At 43.9% G+C, this 19,633-nt stretch overlaps 1 protein-coding gene across 4 annotated transcripts in view; it reads right to left on the bottom strand.

The window, feature by feature from the left end:
• Window positions 1–19,633, bottom strand: part of SBF2 (SET binding factor 2) — a 2,983,421-nt gene that overhangs the window by 1,473,284 nt on the left and 1,490,504 nt on the right. For all 4 annotated transcript variants that reach the window (XM_069623660.1, XM_069623661.1, XM_069623662.1 and 1 more), the window contains exon 13: window positions 13,708–13,806. In XM_069623660.1, the coding sequence (XP_069479761.1) occupies window positions 13,708–13,806 (99 nt within the window). The remainder of the gene's footprint in view (window positions 1–13,707; window positions 13,807–19,633) is intronic.

The raw sequence follows: 19,633 nt of genomic DNA, 5'->3' as shown, positions 1-19,633 counted from the left end.
CAGTTACTGCTCTTTTTCGTAACTCCTCAGCTTCCAGAATCCACTCCAGTTCTGCAATCCTTATTTATAGTGTCCTGTTCTTGGTTCCTCACTTTTCAGAATCTGTTCCTTTGCCTTTGTGAGAACTAGCCTGCTGTCTCTGTCAGTCACTCTATCATTCCTGTACATTCATTGCCAATCTGTACCAATCCTTATTTTCAGTCCATGTTTTAGTTTCAGTGGAGTAATCCAGTCAGGCTCTCCCCTCAAGTACTATATTCTTTTCTTTCCTGCTGACTTCTATCATTTACTCAATGGTAGTGTGTCTAAAGCATGCTACCCCGGATTCATTCAATACTTCACCGTTTCTATTTTCGACTTTCCTGGGCTATCAATTCCAGCTTTACACCTTTCTATATGTGCCGTTCTACATCCTTTCCACCATTGCGCCCCAAAGCTAGCTCTTATCTCAACTCATCGTGCAGGTATTGCCAAGTCTTTCCTCGGTGCGTATATTGCCTGGTCTTTTGTATGCTAAAAAGATTCCCTCACCCAAATTCCTGTGTATCTACTGACCCTCATCTCTGCATGTAGCCATCTCTGACCCAGGTTCAACAGGAGTTCTTCAAAGACCTGACACTGCCTCCCATTACCAATTGTAAAATGCCTCTTAACTGCTTTCAGTGATGTTGGTATGGCTTTCAATTAATCCATTAGACAAGTCAAAGCCATAGTCAAAGTCATAAGAGGTGTAGTAATAATGTAACAAATCATACCACTAAAAGGACCATTAATCAAGAAACCATCTTGCCTTTGAATGGTGTTGCAGGAAATCCCAACTTGGGAAGGTTACCAATCAAAAAAGAAGGTTCAACCACTAGTGAAATAGTATTGCCATTCACAGAATGATATACTTCACAAATAGCAGCTATGCCTGAAAGGCTGTCTTTAACCCTGCTGTTGGTGAAGTCATAACAGGCCATATCCAATCGGAAGATGAAGTCGAAAGCAAAGGCGTAATGATGTATTGGCCATGTAAAAAAAGCTTAGGATCCCTAAAGGAATGATGATGCATACCTGGATCTACAAATAGCATTGTCACAATATTAAAAACCTTTGGGGGGTAAAAAGGTCATCAAGCGACTTTTGGCCAGAGGACATCAAGAAAGTCTACAAAAGCGAAGCTCTCAGCCACAGGCTAGGAAGGGGGTGCACAGCTCTTTGGCATTCTACATGAATAATAGGACTTCCTAACCTTTGGGCGTGGCTTAGGTTAGAGATGAATATGTTGAAACGTTTTTTTTTTGCCCTCTTAGGGGCAAGCATTTTTTCTATTTTGACTTCACATGCCTACAGTACAGAAAATGCTATGATAAAAGCTTTCAAAGCATGGTGGCCTTCTGTTGCAGCTTCACCCCATCAACCGAATAGTCAGAAAACAATATGCTTGTTGCATTCAGCATCTCTGCACCTTCATACTTGCCTCAAATACAGCAACTGAGATAAGACTCCAATGCTGTGATACAACTGGGTGGTAGGCATCATACCACCTCAACCCCTGGATAGCCCCAGGCGGCAAAGAAAATACTGGCAGAACTGCTTTCAGGACTGGAGGTAAGGTTCAGAAATCTGTGCTTTCGTATAGGGTTTTAAAATAAATCCAGCAAGGGGATGTGTCTGCAACATTACAAAGCAGACCCCAGGGCCTCTAAGGTCTACCAAACTGTGCCAAAGCTTCACTTCTCTGGCAGTAAATAAAATACTTAATGGAACTCTGGGAAACAGCAGTAAGGCTGTAATTGTTTCTCTTCATTTTTAAAAGAATTGCCCTCTAATGTACACTATTTGCATTTAAAAGCGTGTTACATTTAAAATATGTGCTTAACTATGAAAGAACATCAAATGACTTACACCTGGTAATGTTCTTTCTATTGGATGATCCTCCCATGGATTCCTTATCTATGATATAAAGATATCTTAGCTTGCAGCTTCAGAAATCCTTTCCGACAGCAGAGGGAGTTGTGCGACGTCCTGCCAAAGTCCCTTGGCACCTTCCATCCTTGCACTCGGACGCGACATTGATGTTGATATAAATAGCATGCCCCATGCCCGTTGTCTCAGTTCTAGTTTTCCCCCCCTCTTCTCACACAGCCGACTTGGGATACACAACCCACAGACATTGAAAGAGAGGAAGATTCAATTTAGCACGATTCACCCGCAGTCAGCAGGGTAGGCTCGGAGGCAATGAGGAATCCGTGGGAGGAACATCCGGTAGAAAGAACATTAACATGGTGTCACAGACCCCGGCGGTGGACAGACCACTAGACAGACTTATGAGGTTTCACCGGGTTTATTCACTCAATTAGCTTTTCATTAAACAGAAAAAAAAGGATATATGGCGGTCTGGAACTCTCCCTTGTGCTGATTGCACCCCCTTCCTCTTCTGAGCAGGTAAGTGGAGAAATAGTAGATGGCTGTCGGTCTCTGTTATTGGCTTGTAAAGTCTTATAGGTAACGTGGTAGCTTGAGCCCCATATATACACTTTTCTAATCCATTTCAGTATCTTTGCATCCACTTTGTGACTTAATATGTTTTGCTCAGTTTCACTCTCCCCTCATCCCCCTTCTATAGATTAGGAGATGGTTCTGCCGGCAAGAAGACATTCAGATTTCTCAGTTAGTGTGTTTTCTTATACGGGAGATATTGACACTCTTCTCGCTCTCCGTATCGATCGACACATACTTCTGTTGCCAGTTGCAACGTTCGTTCACTGTATGCTCTCTGCTTCGTAACATTCTCCAATACTATCTCTCTTACTTTGTTTACTTTGTTCACTCGCCCCTTGGGCACTCCTCCAGTCTGCGTTGACTCGCTGTGAACATGGCCCCTCCTCCTCCTCTACACAGACGGCAATCAGCTGGCACGTCTCTGGCATCAGCATCGAATCCGATAGGCCGTGCAGGCCCGGCCTCCTCTCAGTGAGACTACAGCTTGGAGGGACGTTCCGTCGTGGCTCCTCCTCCCGAGAGGTGGGGGCTAGGAGCGGAGGCACAGGCAGAGCCGCACAGATGGTCAGTGTGACAGTTGGCGGTTAATTTCAACTTGTCAGCACATACGTTTCTGAATCAACTCCTGTAGACTATACAATACTTATTTCTTTGGCACCAACGTGGCCAACAGGTTCTTTCAAACTACGCACAACGGGTGCAACTCATTTTTTCTCTTACGGATCTCCGTTCATCTTAATAAGCCCATTCAAAGGCTGGATCATCTTTGGAGGCTGCTAACTCCTGTCCATTTTTCAAAAAATGACGAAAAAGACAAAGTCACCAGTATTAGAATAAAGCACCACAACGTACAGAAGCTTATTTCTCATTGGAGCAAAGAAGTGTTTGGTACATAACAGCAGATCCACCTCTCATGACATCACCCATTGACCCTCCCCCTGACTTGCTGCTTACAAGAAAGGGACCTAACTTGGCTCTGATTTCCTTTCTCTTCCTCTGCCTTATTACACCTGGGTAAGTTATTTGTTCTTCTAATGGAATGTATCCTCCCACAGAGTCCTCATCTTTGATAGACCCCCTTAGCAGTTTTTGTAAATAGAGGTGGGAGATGTGAATTTTGTCTTTATGTTATGCAAAACAGCTTTCCCAAACCTAGCATCCTGGCGCGGGAAAGAATCAAGGCAGTAATGTTTTGAGAAGGTGTGTATCGAAGACCAGGCTGCAGCATTACAGACATCCTCCGGCGATACACCTCTTTGCAGAGCTGATGTGGTTGCCAACCCACTGGTATAATGTGCCCTTAAATATTTTATTTTCAACAAACAGTTGGTTGTCTTGTCGGACATTTGTCAGCGGTTACATCTCTTCATAACGAATTATTCAATAACGAAAAGATTTAAATTTTTGGGCGGGGTGGGTGGGTCCATCCCCAAAACCCTGTTTCCCACCCTAAAAACTCACCCCAACTGTTTCTCCACAAGATTTAACCCTTTACCCCACCCCCACATACATTTTCGTCATTTGTTTCGTTATATATTTTTCTTTATACATTCATTCGTTATTGAATTTTCGTTATAAAGACTGTATACCTTTGCCAGCCTGGTAATGTAAAAGCTTAATGCCTTTTCAGTAACCTCTCCTCCTCATTGGGGGGGATAAGGAGGTACATAAAAAGTTGCTAAAGTTATATTTTGTGTCAAGTGAAATTCAGACACCACCTTGGGAAGAAAGGAGGGATGAACCCCTAAAACTACCTTTTCTCTGGAAAATGTGGTGAAAGGAGATTTACATGATAAAATCTGTAGCTCACTCACTCTGCGAGCAGAGGTGGATATCCACGAGGAAAATAGTCTTTAAAGTCAACAATCTGAGTGGACAGGAATGGAGAGGTTCAAATGGACCTCCCATCAAATTTAGATCCCAAGCCGGGACTATAAAAGGCCCTGATGGAAAGATATTTGTCAGCCCCTTAAGAAACTGTATAACAATAGGCATCTTAAAATAAGAGCCTTGCTCTGACGTACATTCGAAGATGGACAACGCTGCAGGCTAACCCTTGGCAGTGTACACCTGCACCCCCTGATTGGCCAGGTATATCACAACAGAAAGTACTATAGGAGGATCACAAGTGAAAGGATCTATATCTTTAGCCCTAGACCAGCTTTAAAATGTATTCCAACAGCAGTAGTATAATGCTTGTGTTGCTGGCCTTCTGGCACCTGCATAACGTCTTATGGGAGGTTTCAATCTTTGTATCTTAACCTCTCAGAAGCTAGGCATGAAGGTTCAGAGTTCAGATTTGTTGGTGAATAAGAGAGCCTCTCTCTTGAGAGGGCAGGCACTCTGTGGGGACGATGAAATGGAGGGCAGATGAACATGTCCAGATGTTCTGGGTACCATGTTCTCCAGTCCCAATTAGGATCATAGACTTCCCAAACTTCCTGATGACATGAGGAATGACGGGGACTGGAGGGAACACGTATAGTAGTGGAAAATCCTAGTCCACCACAAACGCATCCTCCAGAGCTCCTCTCTGAGGAAATTCCCTGGAGCAGAAAAGGTCGCATTTCCTGTTGGTACTGCATGAGAACAGATCTACTTGATCGTCTACCAAAGGGCGAGGATCTTTAGAAGGTCTTCCTAAACTAACTCCCACTCATGAGAGATTGTGCTCTGCCTGCTCAGATCGTCCGCCGTCATATTTTCTTCTCTGGCTAGATGAACAGCCGATAGGAAAATTCTGTGTGGAAGAGCCCAAAACCAGAGCTGTATTGCCTCCCTGTACAGTGGTAGTGATCCTACACCTCCTCTCTTGTTGAGGAAATGCATGGCCACTGTGTTGTCCGTCATTATCAAGAAAATGTTACCCTGTATGGAAAGCAAAAAGCCCATCAGCGCCAGTCTGATTGCCCTTCGCTCTAAGAGGTTTATGTTTAGTATGGATTCTGATGGGGACCAAAGACCGCTGATTGTGAGATTGTTCATGTAGCCTCCCCAGGCCGAGGGAAGAGTCTGTGACTACTGTCATCTCCCGCCAGGGTTGCCAAAATGGTTGCCCTATCATCACATTCTCCTTGCAGGCCCACCACAGGAGATCCAGTGCGATCTTGCTCAGGACATGAAGAAGGTCCGTCATTCTGCCTGAGAATTGTGGCACCAGAGGGCCCACTAGAGGGACCTCATCCATAGGCGGGCTTCTGGCACCAGGTAAATGCAGCATGCCATGAGGCCCAGCAACCACAGAAAATCGAAAGCCGGAAGACATTGGACATTTTGAAATCTTGTTACAATCTGCAAGATATGTTGAGCCCTCAACTCGGAAGGCAAAGCCTTCCCTGAGGAAGATCCCAGAAGCCGTTACCTGGGATCTCTTGAAGTTGAGGGAGAAGCCCAGTTTGAGTGGAGAGTGGCAGGTGATGCTGACATGTTCCAGACTCTGTTCCGGAGAACTAGCTCTGATCAGCTAATCATCTGGGCAGGGAAAGATGTGAATCCCTTCTCTCCTTAGATTCACTGTCACCACCACTATCAGCTTGGTGAAGACCCTCTGAGCAGAGGTCAGCACAAAAGGCAGTACTTGAAACTGACAGTGAGAAACTGTCAATGGCGAACCTCAGGCACTTCCTTTGGTTGGGATGTATAGGTACATGAAAGTAAGCATCCTGAAGATCGAATGACACCATCTAATCTTGGAATTGCAGGCAATGGAGGATCTGTGAAAAAGGTACCATCTTTAATCTGTCCTTCCTGAGGAACCTGTTCAAATGTCTCAGGTCCAAGATGGGTCGAAGACCACTATCCCTCTTGGCAACAAAAAAATAGGTGGATTACCTACCATGGTATTGCTCTGCTACAGGTTCACTTTCCACGGCATTTTTCTCCAACAGGGAGATAATTTCCTGCAAAGGGAGTTGGTCTGGTTCCCCAAGAGATTGCTTGCTCGGGGGACAATCTGGAGGCCTTTTTAAGAAAGGGAGACAGTACCCTTGAGCTACTGTCTGCAGAGCCCAAGCATCCAAAGTAATGTTTTGCCATTATTTGAGATGCAGGGTTAACCAGCATCCCACTGGAGACTTGTGAGTAAAGTACTCCAAGCGGCTTTGCGATAGTAGCTGTGGCAGAATGTAATGAGGCAGTAACTGTTTGGGCAGCTCTTCCTCCATGACCTCATGCTACATGTGGAATTCTTCTTTGGCCTCCCTTTCCAAATAAGTAATAGAAATAAAAGGCACACCCTCTCCAACTATGAGATATTGACTGCTGTTGAGGTCGGCGACTAGCTACCCCCAAAGGACTCTGCAGCCGCCTTGAAAGCTTGTAACTTTTCAAGGCTCTCATCAGCCTTCGCCCCAAAAAGGTGTGACCCATCAAATGGTAACTCCAACAATCTGAATTGCAGATCAGGAGCGAAGCCTAGTTTATGGAGCCAGGCAAACCTCCTTGCAACTGTACTAGCAGCCTTGGAACAACTAACACAATCTGATGCGTCCAGTCCTGACTGTAGGGACTGGCATGCCACATCCTTGCCATCTGGGATAATGTTAAGGAAACCTTCTCTCGTTTCCCCTTCTGGGACAACTTCAGCCACATTGGATATAACATCACATAAAGCATGAGTGTACTTAGTCAATGTGCAAGAATCGTCAATGGCTTTCAGAGCCATGCTCCCAGCGGAAAACATACTCTTCCCTAGCGCATCATATTGTTTTTCATCCCTGTGTTACGCTCACCTGGTATCCACAGGGACGCAACCCAGCCGGGTTACTCGCTGGCATGCTTCTCAGCTTTGCCTAGATGTGGTCTGAGGGGAAGGTTCTGCCGGAAAATACAGGAGGAATGTGTTCAAAACTGACCGACCGGGGTTAAGTATCCTCCCTCCACCCCGTATGATTTCAGCCCCTCTGGGCCCTCTCCTCACCTTGTGGTAGAGTTAGGCGTGCTCTCCGTCCTGCCTTCTTTGCAGGGGTGCGTTGTCTTTCATGGGCGTGTGCGGTCAAGTTACTTCACTGACGCTGGCCTGTTTGAGATTGTTCAGGTCGGTCTTATTGCTGTTCTTTAGTTTTGTTGCTATCCTGCATGCCTTTCTTTGTTTAAAATGTCTCTCTTTTCTCCCTTAGGTATGCAGAGCTTCAGCGCGGCGAACTGGCTTGGTTGAGCCCCACTGGTAAATGATGGCGTATTAAGAGCGCTATGATGCGGTAAGTAAGCGCTATGCGCAGCGCTGCGAAGTCTTGCCTTTGCTAACCTGTGTTTTCCTTCCTTGTAGATCGCGGTGTTCTTCAGCGCGAGTGGAATGTCCCGAGTGGTGCCAGCCGAGAGGCGACCAGCCAGGTAAGCCTTTTGAGCAGTTTGTAACTTGCAAATATCTCTACTGCTTTCTTTAATGTTGCTTCTAGCTTCCTCTTTCAGGTCGTTCTGTCCGGGAGGCGTGCAGATTCGAGGAAGCTGTTCTCAGTAGCTGCAGGTGGCTAAAGATGAAGACTGCAGGTAAAATGCTGCTGCTAATGATGTTCCTTTTGTCTTCTTGCAGGTTCTGCTTCTCCAAGGTTCGAGGGAATAGCTGGACACGGTGAGCGTCACGTTACAAGCTGTAAAGTAACGCGAAGCATGTTGTCTTGCTCGGGTGTGGTTTAAATAGCCTCTGGATGGTCGAAATCCAGATTGATGGTCGTGAAGACCGCCAACAAGTTCTGTGTGGAGGTTAAGTTGGGACAGGGTCAACTTCTCAAGCAGTTTCCCCAGGAAAGGGCTGATGGAGATGAGACGATAGTTGGCTGGGCAGGAAGGGTCTGCTGACGTTTAAGGAGGGGGCGCACAAGGGAGTCCTTGAGGGAGGATGGAAAAGAACCAGTAGCAAAGGAGTGGCTACAAAGATCAGCAAGAGCAGGGGCGAGAGAGGAAAAGTTGTCCTTGATGGTTCTGGATGACCAAGGGGGCAACCTGTTTGGAAGAGACCTTCATGGAATTGACAACTTTGGTGACTTCTGGAGAGACAGAAGTGGAGGAGGGAAAGGAGGAAGGGGAGTGGTCACAGGAGACAGAATGGGGGAAGAGATGGGTTGGAAGAGTGGACGACAAGGCTGTTTTAGTATGTCATGGGTTTTGGAGGTGTAGTGAGTGGCGAGTGCATTGTAGAGGACCTGGTAAGGAGTGGGAGCAGAGGATATTGCGGACCGGTTGGCAGTTTCCCTGCAGATTTTGAAGAGTTTAGCCGTGTTGTTGGATGCACCAGATACTTGTGCCTGAATGTGGGCCCTTTCTTTTGTGTGGATAAAGAGTCTGTAATGCCTTTGGAGCAGGCGGCAGGCCAGTTTCAGGTTTGCAAGCTCGGATTCATACCAGGTGTTATGCTTGGAGGCAGGCTTCAGGCGGATCCTCATGACTGGGTGATGGAAAGATAGAGGTTGCTGAGAGCAGAGTCCGAGGTAGAGTCTGAGTTGGGTGGGCCATGGGAAATGAAGGTGAAAGTGAATGCAGCAGTTGATAGTCGTTTCATTGGACGGAAGTCTGAACAAAGTTGGCAGGGCTTTTGGAGGAGTTGTCAAAAGGCCATAGGCACCCAGGTCGGAGGAGAGAAGAGAGTGGTCAGACCAAGATAGAGGGGTGATCAGAGGAGAAGAGAGAGCGAGGTCGGAATGGATGATGGCGTCCAATGTGTGTCCGACAGAGTGGGTTGGACCAGAAGGAAGAATGGAGAGAGATAGGGAAGTGCAGAGGTCAATGAAGAGGGTGGATTCTGTGCAAGGGGAATCTAATTGGATGTTAAACATTTTTAGACAAGGGCTTAAAACCCATTGATGGGTTTGAGGATGACGATGATGAAGAAGAGGAAGAGAGGCTTCGACATTGCTTGTGTCAATGATACTGTCAACACGACTCGAGAAACATCCGTCTTTCGACCCAGGCTCTTGAGCGCGTAGCCTTTAAGGGATCCCTTTCGGCCTTATGAGGCACAGTGGGGCCAGTAGCCTTTTTCAGCTTTTTTAAAGGGACTGGGAGGGGCCACCTTCGAAAACACTTGCATCATCTTAGTCAGAATTCTTCCCAATCTGCTTTAGAAGCCGATTTGTTTGGGAAACATATCTTCTGTCAGACGAGGAATCAGAAGTCGACGAGCAATCAGAAGTCGACGAGCAGTGGCACCTCTTCTCGGAATTTCATCGAGAAGACGGCGATGAAGAGTGCTGCAAATCACTACTGGACCTTGAGCACTTCGAGCGTTTAGAGAACTTTTTTTATCTCTGAGGAGATTTATGCGATAGCCTTCCATCTTTGGACTAACTTTACAAAGGAGTGGATGTTGGAGGTTTTGATGCCGAATGACCAAAGGTGATCTTAGCCTTCCTCTCCTTCAAGGCCTTGCTGCTCATGGACTGGCATGAACCGCTATCGTCGATCTTGTGCTCCTTGCCAAGACACCAGGCGCATATTTTGTGCGGATCTGTGATCGACATCTTTGAGTCACAGTCCCCACACCTCTTGGAACCTGTTTTTGGAGTAGACCTATTTGAGATTTTAACTAAGCAATAGAAATACGCTGAGGCGAACCGAACCGTTCGAGGTGTGCTGTGCATGCAGAAGAAACGGAACTGAGGCATCTGGGGCAGTGCGTGCTATTCATATCAATGTTGACGTCATGTCCGAGTGCAGGGATGGAAGCCACTGAGGAACTTCGACTTGACGATGCACAGCTACCTCTGCTATCGTAACATTTTTCCGAAGTTGCAAGCAGGATATCGGTATATCAAAGAGAAGGAATCCGTGGGAGGACACAATCCATTAGAAATTAACCATTTAATTTTGATTTTAAACGATTAAATGTTCATCACAAAGCAGTCACATCCCAAGACACAATTCTGAAGGATGCAGAAAACTGCATGCATGTTTCACCCTTGAAATTGATCATCAGTGCAGTATAGTCAAACACCTTTGTGTTTGGAGCATGTTTAGCAAAATGGCTCAGTCTACTTTCGCATTTCAGGTATAATGTTTTTATCAAGACTTTATAAACCCACCATCACTCTGCTGGTGATTGCTAAACATTCCCCAATGCTCCAACCACTGCACTGATAATTCCTAATAAAGGTGAAACATATGCAGTTGTCTGCATCCTTGAGAGGGTCTGTCTTGGGTTGAAAAAGGCTATGTGTAACATAGCCCTGCTTATAGAAATCGGAATTTTCAAGAAACAAAAGCTTGCATTTCAGCTATGCTGCAAACCCACAAAGCACTGCCCATCTGGCTCTGAACTGGAGATGAACTTCAAGTGATGGCTACTGGGTGGTGCTGTGCTGTGTGTGACTTAGCTAAACTGGCTAATTCTTCTTTCACATTTTCACAAGCCATTATGAACCTGGCATAACTTTGCTGGTGTTTTATAGCAAAATCAGAAATTTTGAAAGGCAAAAACTTTGAAAAACATTAGCCACTGCCGAATATTTGGCACATAGTTTATGGGTGTTTAAAATACATTTAGTTGTAATACATTTCTGAGTAGGCCAGTGACTGCAAGAGGGAAAACAACAGTGACTGAACAGAAAATGATGTGCAGTCCAAATGAACATTTTTCATGTGCTTAAGGAAAATGACACCTAGCACAAGATAAAAACCTAACATCTGTAGCAAGACATTTCGTAGAGAAAGGTCCCACTTTTTCACAAGTGAAATTCCAAGTTCTCGAAATGATCCAAGACAGAGGCCAAAAAAAAGATGGAAAGGAAAAGGGCTCAACGTGAAGCTTTTTGGATCGACAGACAGACAGACCTCACTACGGTGTCCAGTCAACTGGTCGAAAAAAAACTGGTCGACTGCAATTTGTTCGACGCAATTTGGTCGAAAACCAAATGGTCGAATTTTTTTTTTTATTTATATATTTATTTTTCGGGTTTTCGTTTAGTATAAAAAGGGGTTTTTAGAGAAAAAAAGGGGGTTGGGGGGACCCCCCCCCCCCCAAAAAAAAAAAGGTTAAAATAAAAAATAAAAAAAAATTCGACCATTTGGTTTTCGATCAAATTGGTTCGACCATTTGTCTGGCAACCCTCACAACCCTGGGATGGACGAGGAATGGGAATTGTTTTTTTTATGAATAACGGTTCTTCATGAACCAATCTTCTGTGATACCATAGGTTTTGGGAAACTAGGTTTACTGAACTCGTATGAGGTAATAGTAAAATGTAACTTCTTTCTGTAAATAATTTATTTTGGTACTTAAAAGTACCCGGACGTATGCAAGTAATACAAACCCAGAATAGAGATCTATATCTTACTGTTAAGGGCGGCCACAACGTGCTGTCCTAAGAAAGAACAACCTTAAGAGTGTTCACGATAAGGAGTATTGTCCACCATAAGCAACGACAATCATAAGTTGTGTATTCTCAATTGGTACATTTTCATTTTTATTATTATTACGTTGTTTTCTTCAACTTCCGTACACCGACTGTATATAAGTCACACTACATGGTTTCACCATTCACCTTTATGTTCATGTAGTGCATCGAACCGGAATCCGCTTTTTTCTCTTAAAAACCACCAAGTATATTTACGCAACAATATTATATCATATTATATTGCACGCAACGTGTAGAATTACTATGCCAAACTACCATTCAGGCTTTATCTCATTTGAGATACCTCTAGAAACAATATTTTACGTAGTACATGCAGGAAGTACCACTTCTTACTCCAAGAATAGAGATGGAGTAGATCTATTAGCAATATGTTATGTACTTACATGCAAGGAGTAGAGATCCCATCATTTAACTAAATCTTAAGATCTTCAACATATGGTTACAGAATATAGACTACACTCTGTGTTTACAAGAAACACTCCAAGTGTAGATCCATTGACATAGAATAATTCACTTTGACTACGAAGCAACCATTCCAAGCTGGCCACTTATTAGAAGCACCTGACCGTGACCTAGGAAACTGTATGTTGATCCTTATCAACCCAAATACACAGACGTGCATGCTGCTAGGGCGCAAACAGTAGCAGGGATTACATTTACTCTCACGACGGTAAGAAAGAACACACTCTCCATTAGCACTTTCTAAGGCTGCAACACTCAGTAGAAGTCTGTTAGCAGAATAAACAACAATTGTTACCTTTACATTGAGAAAACTATGCTTCATACCAGAAGCGTGAGACTGTTACCAAGGGAACTCTTAAGCTAACCCTTAGCAGCTATTTGCACACACGAAGGGTGCCGCGAGGAAGCGAAGAATAGTGAGGATACAAGTCAATATCACCACGGTAAGCGTCATCGTACTTCACAAGAATATGATTGAAGGTTGCAAGACACAGTATGACATTGGCTAGCCGTACAAACGGTTTTTATCCTTCATTTCATTTAGAAACCTTAGCTTCCATGACTTTAGAAGATTCAGCACACCAGCAGGTCAGAGATATGATAATTATCAGGAAATATAGGACAGTGTTACATTAGTTTACACCTAATTATTTATACCTCGTGATTAACTGTTCAATTTACAGTTTACAATTAAAATCACTTGTTTTACTTGATTAGACATCACCTCAATAGTAACAATACGAGAGTACATAGTTAATAATGGGAAAACGCACTTATAACTAGCAAAGTATATAAATGTAATAGAATCTTGGCTTTTGTATGTCATACATATTCATAATTATTTGTTCTTTTCTTATATTATTTTGTTGTGTGTTTGTTAAATGCCTTGTGGCCTGCGAAATATGGTACCATGATTGAATTATTTTAATGTATCAACAATGTATATTTTATCGCATGTCGCAATCATCTTCTTACCTTTGACGCACACTATTTGTTGTGGTAAATGATACTGTAGTCAATGATGTCATGGCTTTTGAATTAACTAAGATGAAAATATACGCCCTGATGAAGGACTTGATGAATCCGAAATGCTTTGGCCATTGATGCATCTGCCTATAATTAAATAATTACACAGAGATGTTTTTTGAAGACTACTAGAATCAGTGAATACTACTTATTTTTTTCAACTACCTGGATTCGTACTATCAGTCTACATGATTACAACCGATTTCTATCTTAGTGGTTTCTAAGTGGAAAATAGGGTGTGCAGCCACACCGAAAGCTGACCAGCCTAGGTTCTCTCTTTTGTCTTTTACCTACCACAATATGCCATCTGTGAATAAAGTGCTAGATTAGGCTTGAATATCTTCCATACATCTTGAAACGTCACCTTCTATACACACAAACTTACATTTTTAAGAAGCAGTTCTGCAAGTTCCTTTATGTGCTTCATTAGCTTCTGAGGATTGGTCTGATCATCTTTGATTTTCTCAACTTCAAAGGCAACCAACTAGGAAAAAAGCACACAATTGAAAACAACTCTTATAAAAGTAGTAGCTACAGTGCTGCTTGAGTATTCTGTCAGTTGAAGGTTAGGGCTCATATGTACAGAATTAGGCATGCATTATTCTCATTTGTCAGTGTAAAATAGAAATGCAGTTGTGTTAAACTGAAGAAGTATTGAAAAGAAAAAGTGTTTTTTACGTTATATTTTATATGTGCTTGAGCTCTTTAGATATTAGTGCATCTAGGTGACATTTGATGGCAATTGATTCGATGCGATTCAAAACTGGGAACAATCGGAAGATGAATAGAATAACAATTTGGCAACAAAATAATTGCACTCTTATTTAACAGTTTAAGTTGTGTGATGAATCTGATGATGTCATCACTCTTTTCCCTGAGGTAGCCTCTCCCTATGTGGCCAGGGGACGGCAGTCGCTACCTGATCCTGACCCTGGGGGAAGCTATATGAGGGGGGGCAGCTCCTGGGGAAGGCAACCCTCAAGGGAATGATATGATATCTTTGGAGAACGTTGCATACTCCCCCATTACCTTTTCGTATATGTTTCCTCCATACTGCATGCCTTAAAAGCATACTTTAAGACTCTTCCTCAACCCTTTGCCAGACCTACTCTTAGTATTCCCAACCTAACATAAAGGTTAATACATCAACTACTGAGACGAGAAAGAGGGAAAGAACAATAAAGGTTGCTAAAACCGGTAAGCCTACACAGTGGGGTCTAGTCGATGAAGGATATCCAATCTTGCCAGGAACTTTAAAATCAGCACAGCTGACAGCAAGGGAAGTTAGCTGCCGACCGCAGGGCTGCACAGCGACTGAGATTGGTGATGAGCAAGAGGAAATATGAGCAAGAAAGGGTGAGATTGTAAGAAACCCACACACAGAGATTGTGACAACACAACGCAGAGAGAGACAGCACAGAGAGGCAGCATAGAAAGAGCCAGCAGAGAGAGCGAGAGAGAGAGAGAGCGAGAGAGAGAGAGAGAGAGAATTCAGAGAGCGACCGACAGCATAGACAGAGATCAAAGAGCGAGACAGCGCATAGACAGTGCATTGAGAGAGAGCACAGACAGAAAAACAGCGAGGAGAAAGACAGCACAGAGCGAGACAGCGCAGAGAGAGACAGCACAGACAGGAGAGAGTGTGAGTGGCAGGGAGGAGAGACAGCAGAGAGACATCACAGAGAGCGAGGAGGAGTGGCAGCACATAGAGAGGGAAGTGACAGCGCAGAGAGAGACAGATAGAAAGGCAGCCCACAGAGAGTATCAGCGCAGAGTGACATCAGAGAGAGAGACGGCACAGCGATTGACATGTATGGTAAATGTGTGCATAGTAGGATTAGGAAAAACAACATTCAAATCATTAGTGCAAACGTGTATGTCAACCGAGTTGCATAGCAGCAGAATCGTGAAAAATATAAGTCCAAGTAATAATATTAAAATAATCAACAATTAGCAAAACACAGATGTTCAAGATACCAGTAACCTAACAAAAATCTAGGTTTGGTGCACAATCGGACACATCAGTTATCTCCAAAATTAAATTAAATGCAAAGGGCATAATGTAGCTGGAGTAGTGAGGACAGAAACGTGTGGCTTTGAAAAAAATAAAATATCAGATATCAAACAGGAAATGGTAATTCAACAGTGATTCACAAACTCCTAAACTTTGGATGCAGGTAGAGCACTATTTGTAATCTATATAGCTCATAACAAAACGAATAAGAGTAGTACTTATTGCCCAACTCCATTACACTCAAAGACGCAATGCGTCATTGAGTAATATGCACTCTTAAAGTCAAATACGGTGCAATGGTTAACACTAGGATGGCTGAGCTCCATTGAAATGATTGATCAGAAAAATAGAACCTTGGCAAGGAGAGCGACCCAAACACAAGTACTCGACTGAGGCGCGTAAAGCTAGAAACGCGTGTGCTTTATTGACTAAGTACCTTGAATCTTGGGGAAAGATACAGTCCTCTGAGAAGTGTGATGTTTTTCGAGTGATTGTGATTAGAAGGAATGGAAATTAGCATGTCAACGCAAAAAGGAGAGGGGAGCGAGTGCACGTCTCCCTAAAACGTAAGGTTTTACAAATGCTGTCCGGGGCACGGGATGGATTACAAGGAGACGGTCTTATTGGGGTGTGGGGCATCATGCAACACCCACATACTCCCTCCTGCTGGACGCACAGCTGGAAACCCAGCCTCAGTTATCACTATTCTGTTCAGGCTCTGTGGGAGGGAGAATGAAAAAGGGGCAGATGCCCTGCGGGCCCTGTGGCGAATTCCACTCTCTGCACCCCCTCCTTCTTCGACTCCAAACCACCTTTCTTCCATAGTTCTACCCCCCCTTGCCCATCAAGGAGGGGCCCACACCTGGAACAAGAAAGCGATCCAGTTAGCCTCCAGGGCACGTCGCTGGAGTTATAATAAAAATACAAAATAAAAACAAAAACACCAAAGTCAGTGTATACCGAAGCCTACAACAAAGCTCTAAACATGGCAGCGCCACAACTTCCGGTAACCTCTGCAGGCCCAGCACTGGTGGGGGTGCGAGGCATGTAAGATTCTCTGTGGAAAAAATAAATAAATTACATGACATCCAGAGAAGCCATTCCACCCTGTACAACGCTCACGTGGGAGACAAAGCCTTTGGTTTGAAAATCCACCCAGGACGTTGCAATACTGCAGGGCGAGTTGTATTTGTTTAAAAGCTATTCTATGGCAAGACGGAGGCGAGCATTATGCTTTTCTTTCTTTGTTGCCAAAGCATTTTAAAACTTCAAACATTTAAACCAACATATTTCTATTTGGGTAGCAAAAAGAAAACTTCCAGTTTAAAGGTTTAACATCAGTCCCCGAGGCTCAGAACTGCCTAAACTGCAGATCACATGAGCCTCTCCTTTCCTGGTAGTCCAGTGGCTGTATACTCTCCACCTATCCGGTGCCTGCTTCCCCTATAAGAGTCTCCAACTCTGGGTTTGTTTGTTTATTTGGTATAGCGCAAAACCAAACCCAAAGGGTAGCTGGGCGCAGACAATACAAGGATACTTGAGAACTTTACAGGAAAATACAGTTATACAGTTCAAATTAGAAACAAGGTGCATGTACAAGCAGGTGCGAAAATACAGTTAAAGCTAGTTGACCAGAAACCAATTAATCTAGTTACAATCATCAGGGGTCTCTAGAGCAAGTGGCTGTGGGGAGGTCGAGCTAAGTGTCATTGGAACGTATCCAGGTGAGGACTTTCCGCCTGAAGCTAGGGTAGGGTTGGTCCAGAGGGAGTCTGTTCCAAGTTTGCGCAGCTATGAACGGAAAACTGGAGCCGCCACCTGTACTCTTTTTGTATCTGGGCACCACTAAAGTATAGGCATTGGTCGTTCTAGTGGGACGGTTTGAGATTCTCTTGTTGACTCTGTTTACCAGGTAGGGGGAGCTACGTTGTTAAGACATTTAGAGGTGAGGGAGAGGGTTTTGAGGGCAATGCTGTCTTTGATTTTTAGCCAATGGATATTTTTTCTGGAGGTGGAGATATGAGCTCTATTAGGAATATTTAAAGCTACTCTAATAGCGTTATTTTGGAGAGTTTGGAGTTTATCAAGGATATACTTGTTAGATCCTGCATATAGAGCATTACAGTAATCCAGCTTGGATATGATGAGTGCATTGGCTAGTGTAGCAGTTAGAAATGGTCTACATGCTTGGATCAATTTACAAGTATATGCAGTGGAAGATGCTAGTGAGTTAGTTTGTTTCTTGAAGATGAGCGCTGAGTCGAGATAGACCCCGAGGGTTTTGACTGCAGGCATCACTTTGATGACATTATTTTCGATGTTAAATGAGGCATAGTTCGGGTCAAGTTTTTTGATGGCCAACTCTGAGCCGAGGATCAGTAACTAAGGCCTTGTCTTCCAAGAAGTTGCCCGAAAGGGGGATAAGGATCTGAGTGTCATCTGCGTAATTAGTGTAGATGACACCCAGTCTGTCCAACTTGTCAAACAAAGGTTTAGTAAAGATGTTATACATCGTCGGAGATACACATGATCCTTGTGTGGGATCAGCGGCTGCTAGGGGGGGAGAAGACCCTCATTGTCCGGTTTGCAAGGAAGGATTGTACCCAGGTTATGGCATCACTTGAAAAATGAGCGACAGAACGGAGGTGATTGCATAAGACTGCGTGATCTACCAAGTCGAAGGCCGCAGATAGGTCAAGGAGGAGTAGCATAGCTGATTTGCCATTGTTCTTCAACTCGTCAATTTGGGTCTTAAGGTTTATCAGGGCTGTTTCAGTACCATGAAGGGGACGGAAGCCAGATTGACGTGAGCCTAATAAATTGTTAGTTTCTAAGTAGTCTTGAATTTGCAGGTAAGCTACTCTGTCAATGATTTTAAGCAGAAATGGGACGGTGGTGATGGGTCTGTAATTTGTCGGTATTGCGGGGTCAAGTGTTTGTTTTTTTAGCAAGGGAAGCACCCAAGATTGTTTTAGGTTATTAGGCACTAGGTTAGACTTAAAGGATGCATTGGTGAGTTTAGAGATGAAGGGGGCTAGGTCTCCAGCTGCATCTTTTATAATTTGGGCAGGGCAATTATCTCCTTTGCAGTTGGATAGCTTTAGAGATAGTATGAATTTTTCTGTCTCTAATATAGTTATTTGTCTGAAGCTAAATGGGCGAGGGGTGTTAGGCTGGTTTACAGGAAGCTGTGACTGAGGTGTAGGCTCCGTTGGCAGGAGCAGGGAAGGTTGTTTATTGGCAATTTTGGTTTGGAGCAAGCTAATTTTTCCCGCCAGGGCATTTTGTATATTAGTGCACCAGAGCTTATTTTTAGGAATGTTATCAGTCGGGGGTATGGGTGATTCCATTTCTCGGGGGATGGAGAATAGCTCCTTGGTATCTGATTTAGCCTTAGATATTCTATCATTAAAGGTATTCCTTTTAGTGCTTACAATTTCCTTTTTATACGTTTGGCGAGAGTGGCTAATTTAATTTTGTTCTCCTCAGTGGGTGAGTGTTGCCAAATTGACTGCAGCTTTCTTTTTTGAATTCTGAGGTCTTTCAACTGTGGTGTGAACCAGTTGTTTAGGTGACAAAGTTGCTTGCTTTTACGTATTTTGGTGGGGGCAATCAAGTCAAGTGCCTTAATCATCGTGCTGTTGTAGGCTTCCACAAGCGATGTGGGGTCTTTGATGTTATCTAGATTGTAGAGAGTGGGGAGGAGGTGGGGTAAGAGTTGTTAATCTGATGTGATATCTTTTTTACTTCTGGTGGGGAGTGGCGGGTCCATAAGTATAGGTTTGGGTCGGATAAGGTCAAGTGAGGCATTGAATACAATTAAGTAGTGGTCAGTCCAAGATTGTGGCATTATGTTGGTAATGCTAATGTTGCAATTCCGATCAGCAACCCAGTCTAGGGTCCTACCTTTGGCATGAGTAGGGGAGGAGACTTTTTGTGTTAGGGCATAGTCATTCAATAGTGAAGCAACAGATAGGGCGTGTTTGTCATTACAGTCATTAAAGCCCAGGTTAAAGTCTCCCAGTAGTAGAATTTGAGCGTGGTCTTTAGTGTTATTAGTTAAGATACTAGTTAGGTCGTCTTCAAAGGATCCTAGTGGTCCAGGTGGTCTGTAGATGACAAACATTGTAAGGGTGCAGTTACAAGACAGGTGAAGCTTAGCAGTAAGGAGTTCACATGATTGAAATAGCAAGGTAGTAGCTAATCTGATGGGTAAGGTGGATTTGTGGATGATGGCTAGGCCACCTCCTTTGGTATTAGGTCTGTCGACTCTTAGTAGTTGGTAGACATCAAGTAT

This window comes from Ambystoma mexicanum, chromosome 11, assembly GCF_040938575.1.
Source record: "Ambystoma mexicanum isolate Mex_15411 chromosome 11, UKY_AmexF1_1, whole genome shotgun sequence".
Classification (NCBI taxonomy): domain Eukaryota; kingdom Metazoa; phylum Chordata; class Amphibia; order Caudata; family Ambystomatidae; genus Ambystoma; species Ambystoma mexicanum.
This window is presented reverse-complemented; position numbering and strand designations above follow the sequence as displayed.